This window comes from Cygnus olor, chromosome 1 (genome assembly GCF_009769625.2).
Source record: "Cygnus olor isolate bCygOlo1 chromosome 1, bCygOlo1.pri.v2, whole genome shotgun sequence".
Classification (NCBI taxonomy): domain Eukaryota; kingdom Metazoa; phylum Chordata; class Aves; order Anseriformes; family Anatidae; genus Cygnus; species Cygnus olor.
Window position 1 is genome coordinate 187,826,878 of NC_049169.1, and position 7,178 is coordinate 187,834,055.

The window sequence follows — 7,178 nt, forward strand, 5'->3', positions numbered from 1 at the left end:
GGATGAGAGAAATGCGTTAGGACATCCAGACAGACATTTAGAACCAACAGACAGGCAATAAACATACGAAATTCAAGTGCTGAACTATGCCAGCCAATTAAATAAATAAATTAATAAAGTGACAAAGGCACTGTTTTGACATAAAAGCTTTGTTACTGAACTACTCTTCTCCAAGAATGCTTATTGGCCTGGGGATGCTCTAAAAATTCCTTTACAGATTACAGTCATGAAACAGAAGCCCGCCCACAGCCTTTTTTTTAAGAAGTTGTTTTCAAAAACCATTTTCTTCAAGTGACACTGTACAGTTCTTGCTATACGCTTTCAGTTCGTCGGTGAAATATTCGATGTCCTCACTTATTACCCCACTAGGTAATTAAAGAAGAATGATTACCATTGAGCATTAGCAAGTTTCGGTGTCCCTAAGATTTATGGTCTATGTAAGTGACCAAACGGAGCAGCAAAAGCTGCCAATGATTTAAATGACCAACTATCACGTAAAGCAAGATAAATAAACTTCAATTAAAAGAAGCTTTCTGAAGAAGCTGTTCAATAAAAAATACTTAAAGGAATCAGCCACAATTGCATACACTTGTCCAAAAACAGATCTTTAATTTATCTTTTTTTAAATGTTCATTATGCCATGAATTCATAGGGAATTGGCTCCAGCAGCTCTGGATCCTTCCCATTAGTTCTCACGAAGTGCGCTTCCCTTGGTGGAGCAGGCTGTAAACGAAAAAAGAAAGAACTTGTAACACTAAAACTCAGAAGTAGCCTTACACAAAATTAATTTTGACACTTAATACATTACTATATAAACATTACAGCAATTTTATCATTCCTTGTCTCTTTAAAATTTGTTTCAAAGATTGGCTGCAAAAAAAATGATCTGCTAGAAAATTTACTTGTCTTCCACTGCTGAATGAAGAAAACTACACTTCATCCTCTGCAATTTACTAATCTAAGTTAACGAGAAGTGATGTAGCCTAGGGTTCTAGAAGAAACAGCTGTTAGTTTCTCTAAAAGTCTAGTTATTCTTTCTTAAAGGGTTTTAACAGAAACTGCCGCAGCTGAATTCCACTAAACCAAAGACAATATCACTCCTAGAAATCAGCCAAAGCTCCTGCTCCAGATTAGCAACCCTCTACAGCAATATCTGAACAGGAAGCATCTGGCCCTTTGTTCCCAGCCAAGGACTTCCATTTTCATCCAGGAACAGTGCACACCTGTTCAGGCACCAAATATTACAGCTCAGATGCAGACAAGCTGCATGCTGTCACTCTACTCTAAATGAAGAAAAAGAAGGAACCTCCTACAAAAAGGACACAAACTAAGTGAGGCTGGTAGCAGACACCTGTAACACAATCTGCAACAGACCTGGGTTTTTCAGAGTATTGTAAGCAGTTTCATTAACTTTCATTTTTTTTTTTTTTTTAACAAATAAGTTCAGTTTGCAGCATAATGTTTTGTTGTTTTGGAAGAGAATAACATTTTAGTCAACTAGTTTGGTTCTAGGTGGTTTACCCCCCCCCCCCCCCAACTGAATCAACAATGCATCAACTACAAGAAAAATACTACCTGGCGTTTCAGTTGAACCCAAATGCCTTTTTCTTTTGCTTCCTTTTTCTTCTTCTCATTCTCCTTCACACGCTGCAGAAAGCTGTCTCTGCTCTTGGAATGTTTAATATGCTCAATACGCACATTAATTCTCTTGGCAAGAATCTTACCCCTAAGAAAAGAAATCAGGTTTTAATCTACTGCACTTGCAAAAAGGCCATTTCAAGGCCAGCGTTACGGCATTTCCTTAAGTAACTCCATAAGCTCAATTACAGATCAGTTTTCTTTAAGTGGCAATCACTCAGAATACATTGCTGCAGATGCAAATCAGAGTTAATTTACGTAACTGAAAGCTTATTAATATATAACAATATGCTGACAATTTAGAATTAAATTGCAGGAGAACAAATTATTTCAACCTTAACCTTGTAGCATACAGACAAGTAACTATTACCACTGTACTTCAGTCTAATTTCAGAAAAAAGTAGTATCTTTTTCTGACTAAATTGTACAAAAAGACGAATACAGCTGCAAAATAGTATTTTAAAAAGCCTTCAATATAAATGTGAAAGTCAGCTGATAATCCCCATTAGGTAACGTCACTAAGTGCTGCTCAGAAGAATAAAGAACTGTTTCCTCTGACAGGATCCAAGTCAAATGACCATCATTTGCTTGGGTTTTAAAAGGAGATACACTTTACCCGCCTTGAATGACCAATCAAGACAAAAAAATGTCTAACTGGCAAAGTGAAAGGAGGGTGCCATTACAGATCAACTTCCCCCAACACAAAGTTTAGATGCTCAGAACTTCATTACTTACTTAACCTTCTTGTTAACAATAACGCCCACAGCGTGCTGCGTAACATTATATACCCTTCCAGTCTTGCCATGGTAACACTTGTGGGGCATACCTTGTTGAACAGTACCCATACCCTGTTAAGAGGTAAAATGAGAATGAAGCCTAAACTTTACCTTAAAAACATTCAAGCAATGTCAAGGGCTTTCCATTCAGAAGTTAATTAAAGCACAAATATCACATTACTCAAGATTGATTTAAAAACACTCCTATTTTGTTCATACCTTAGAATTTCTAGCCACACATTTTGTATCTGAAGACTACCAAATTCTTTTATGACTATTCTGTTGCTTTCAGCGTCGGTGAAATGATTCGATCACTTTGTTTTTAGCAAGCAATCACAGGGGACAATCATCATCAAGCTCCAGAATGTCAAGAAGTGATAATTCCTGAATGCTACAGTTCTCCAGGAGTTTTAAAAAAAAATAAAAAATTACACTTCAACCTCTGTGAGTTATGAAAACTCAGCATTTCAAATTGAAATTAAAGGATTCAACAGAGTAGGAGATCTTAGTGAAACGTTCAAATTTAATAGTTTCATGCTTCAAGTATGGCTCATTTTTAATGACAAGTCCTAGAAAATAACTATTAATGGAAAATGATGCTGCATAAGCCATGCAGCATGAACTATAGCTCTTCCAAACAGCAGGTGCAAATCAGGCAAACCAGTATCTACTAGAATGACAGGTGGGGTTCCTGCGAGCTAGCAGGCACCATGCAGCAACCCAAGTATTAGATATTGCATATTTCACTCACTTTTTTCAGCTGAGCACACAGTAACAGAGCACAGCCTAATATGTATCGCAAATACAAAGTACATGACATTGAAGCATTAATATTGGCTCAATAGCATTGTCATTCCAGTACTGCTCCAAAAGAAGCCGCTACTTGTGTTGACACATACGACATGAATAACAGAAAGACTACCACAAAAAATGGAAATGGAAAGTGATAACACTACTTCAGTTTTTTTGTGTTTGTTTTGTTTTTAATTATACTGCATTGTAGAAAGTACCTTGATATCAACTATATCGCCCTTCTTGTAGATGCGCATATAGGTAGCCAGAGGAACAACTCCTGTTGAGAGATACAAATACGGACCCCATGAAGCTCACAATTTCACACATACACAAAAAAAGGTGGGGAGGGAGCAGAGTAGAAACAGACCATGCATTTCATAAAATTTGACTTAAAAACTCAAGTTCAAAATTAACTTGAAAAAAAAAACATAAATCAAACATTTTTAAAGCAGTAATTACCTCTTCACACTCCAAAATATAGAAAAAACAAACCGAAGAAAACTACAGCTTTAATCTCATTCCTAATGCAGAAGCTGAAAAAGCATTCCAACTATTTACTATGTCACTGTGAATACAGCTGCTATCACTTCTCATCACTAAAAGGCAACAAACCATACATTTTAACTAAGTACGACTTTTGATGTACCTTCTTCACTTTCAAGCGCTGACAGAAATAGTATTGTTACCATTGTCAAGCACTCAGAAGACTAATAAATAACCTCTAAGACTTGCAAGTTTACTTGTGTATCTTTCTGTGGATTTTGACCTAAGTTGCCAGATATCCTTTCATGCAAGCTGGTGTACCCATACACTACCTAGGGACTGCTGACATCCAACAGGACAGTAACTTGTTCTCACCGTACAATGTACTTACCATGTTTGCGAAACGGCCTTGAGAACATATAACGTGTTCCCCTCCTCTTTCCCTTTGTGTTCGTCATTTTGGCTGATTACTGTAAAAATGAATGAAGACTGTTCAGAACTACTGGTTCACTAAAAAAAATGACTAACGATATTTTCAGGAATTTCAGAAAAAGGAATCCTTTAAGCCTTCAGAATGACACCATTTCCGAACTGCTGGGTAGGACCAAGCAATGTTATTAGACACTGACAAGAAACAAATACAATATTTATATAGAGCCATCAGATAACTGAGGTTACATAGGATGTTACCAAATCACCAGCTCCACCTTCTTTCTCCTCAAAGCAATGCCTGCTATGAGAGGACCAAGTCACTCGGGGCTTTGCCTGATCAGGTGTTGAAACCCTCCAAGGATGGAGGCAGGATGCTGAACAGCCTCCCTGTGCAGCCTGTTTGGAGGCCTGACTGACCTCATGACAAAAAAACCCTTTCATTGTATTTAGTTAGAACTTCTCTCTTTTGGACTTATGACAGACATCTCTCCTGTCACATGTCCCTAATTAGGCACCAGGACCCATCTTCTCGATAACAGCTCCTGTTAAGTGTCTCCCAAAACTGCTTCTTGCCTCTGAGTGCCAAAGTCCAGTTTACTCAGCCTCTCCTCACAGGGCTTGCCAAAAAAACAAGACCTCTACTACCAAAATTATCAGATAACTACTCTTAAGAGTATCACTATTACATGTGGTATAACTGACCACGGTCTGATATTTCTGTTCTGACTGCAATAATGCTTTCTAACATGAACTCAAGCCTCTTACCACAGACGCCCCTCAGCCACGACCCTTCTCACCACGCACTCAGCAGCCCCATGCTGCCAGCCACGTTAGCGAACCCCACGTCCTTCTGGACCCTGCTACAAGACCTACGCTGGGGAACTACCTCAAACCCTCCTTCCTTTTATTCCTTCCTTCTTTCCCTCCCTCAGCAGCCTCCCGGTGCGGTGCGGCCCAGCTTTCCAGCCGCCACCCCACGCCGCAGCCTGCAGCCCACAGCCTCTCCACTCCCCCCCTCACCCCCCAACCCCACCGAGGCCGTGCCCACAGCCCCCCACCCCGCTACCGGAGCGCCCCGGCCGCCCCCCCGGAGACACCTGAGGGACGATGGGGGGCTCGGCGCGGCACCCCGTGTGCCCACAAAATGGCGGCGCGGCCCGAAAGGAAAGGGGCGGCGCCGCGGCCGCGCTTAACTGCGGGGCCTCGGCGGGGCTGCCCGCGGCGCGCCTGGCGGAAAGAGACAGGCGGGAGAATGGCCGCCCGCCCGCCTGAGGGAGGAAAATGGCGGCGGGGGGGGCCTGAGGTAAACGGGGGCGGGAGGGGGCTGAAGGAAATGGCGGTGCGGGGAGTCGTGGGGTAAATGGGGAGGGTGGGGGGGGCTCGGCGCGCCCTGGGTAGGACTTTTGTGGGAATAAAAATGTTGTTTTTGCAGAGTTGCATTGTTTAGAGGGAAGGAATGTGGTATTGAGGTATGCTTGCAGTGATAAGAAAGCTTAGCAGGCGACCTTGTAAAATGCAGACAACCAGAATTCTTAGAGCAATTCGGCGGAAATCACTGTGTAAGAAACATTACCACCTCAAAGAGTATAAAAGTCAAAAGAAATTTGACTTATAACAGGCCGGCAACTGAAAGCCATGTATTGTCTGTGAAGTACCGGATAGATTGTGAACCTGGATTACCCAGTCAATGGGGAAACAGGGGAGGGTCCCGGTCCTCGAGAAAAAAAGTGTATAAACTGTGTTATGGAACTAGTAGGTGCACTCCTGCTTGTGGGATGCCCACCATTGCAATCGTGAATAAATTACTACTTTAGTGAGATCCTTGCCCGAGCTTATGTTATTGGCTACAGAGTGTTTCTCACACTTTTGTTAGCTTGAAGTATAACTTATTAACAAATAACGTTTGTTAATTTGAAGTATAGTAGTCAAAAAGGTGTTTCACGACGTTAAAGTGTTTTGCTTTAGTTTCCAGCACTGTGAGCCTTCTGCTACTGTATGCCAGTCACAGGTGCCAGAATTGAGGTCCTGGGTAAGAAGACCCAGTGGGAGAAGCAAACCAGGATTCAGCAGCCATCAGAAGTAAAGAGGCTGCTCAGGTTTGTTTGTATGTACATATTATTGTTATTAAATGCTATAACGTCCGATTTTTGTGGTGGATGTTTTCACAGAGATAATGCGCAGATCCCGAATAAAGAGCCTTTTGTACGGCCACAGGTTGCATCAGCTGTGCGGTGCCTGAAAATGAAGCAGGCTGGTGAGCAGCTTCCCGAGCTGACAGCGTGACTCATTGTGTTTGTGCATCCTCAACATCGGAGCAGACAGGAATTGCAATGGGAAGCGGGTTGTAGGCAGGAGTGAGTCAAAAAGAGCGCCTCCCTCCCTTGGTCTAAACACGCAGGGACAGTTCAAAACTTGTCTCAGCTAGAAGTTTGCCCTACTGCAGGAATTCTTGTTTCAAATGAAAGAAGCACTTATTTAATTTAGGGGAGGGATGATTACTTAAAGCAATATATAAAAACATACTTGATCCTCTGACTAACTTCACAGTTACTCTAATGTTGTCTTGCAAGGCTTAGGCCTAAGTCCTTTCTATCATCATGTTAAAGCTAGTTTAATATTTATGGATCGTAAGAACGGATTTGGAGGATTAAATGTGCTATCAGGTTCTGCCTGCAAAACTAGCTGGCTGACGTGTTTTGACAGATAAAGACCCTGTCTATACACAAAATCTCTTATATTGTTATATTTAGAAAAAATTGTATTCCAGTTCTGTACCACAACAAACCTAGAATTCACAACACCTGATATCTATGCAGTGGAAATCTGTATTGTTTAATATACATTCAGCCTAGGTGCTATGGATCTTTTCCAAGCTTGAAGGTAGTTATGAGCCTGAACAGCTCTTAAGTGGAGAAGCACATTGGCAAGAGAGACAGAGATTTCAGGAGGGACATCAAGCAAAGTGAAGACAGGAAGCCGAATCCTAAAAAATACTATTAAATAAAGGAAGATAGATATTTTCAGTGAGCTGAACTCTCTACTCTTGGCAATGAT

At 41.3% G+C, this 7,178-nt stretch overlaps 1 protein-coding gene and 2 non-coding genes across 3 annotated transcripts; all 3 read right to left on the reverse strand.

The window, feature by feature from the left end:
- Positions 1-592: 592 nt before the first annotated feature.
- Positions 593-5,376, reverse strand: RPL21 (ribosomal protein L21). The gene is made up of 6 exons (XM_040543923.1): positions 5,222-5,376; positions 4,084-4,162; positions 3,425-3,486; positions 2,374-2,486; positions 1,576-1,726; positions 593-723 (listed from the first exon to the last, which is right to left on the reverse strand). The coding sequence occupies exons 2-6, from the start codon at positions 4,148-4,150 to the stop codon at positions 634-636; spliced, it is 483 nt and encodes a 160-aa protein (XP_040399857.1). The 5' UTR covers positions 4,151-4,162; positions 5,222-5,376; the 3' UTR covers positions 593-633.
- LOC121064244 lies at positions 2,182-2,314 on the reverse strand. The gene has a single exon (XR_005816442.1). It is a non-coding gene; the product is annotated as a small nucleolar RNA SNORA27 (small nucleolar RNA).
- Positions 2,698-2,773, reverse strand: LOC121064229. The gene has a single exon (XR_005816428.1). It is a non-coding gene; the product is annotated as a small nucleolar RNA SNORD102 (small nucleolar RNA).
- Positions 5,377-7,178: the final 1,802 nt, after the last annotated feature.

What these genes read in the sequence shown, in the direction of transcription:
- RPL21 (XM_040543923.1), bottom strand. Translation starts at nt 4,150, where the DNA reads ATGACGAACACAAAGGGAAAGAGGAGGGGAACACGTTATATGTTCTCA. An exon ending in AAGGCCGTTTCGCAAACATG is followed by an intron (nt 3,487 to 4,083) that starts GTAAGTACATTG and finishes ATCTCTCAACAG; the next exon opens with GAGTTGTTCCTCTGGCTACC. An exon ending in GGGTTCAACTGAAACGCCAG is followed by an intron (nt 724 to 1,575) that starts GTAGTATTTTTC and finishes TTTCGTTTACAG; the next exon opens with CCTGCTCCACCAAGGGAAGC.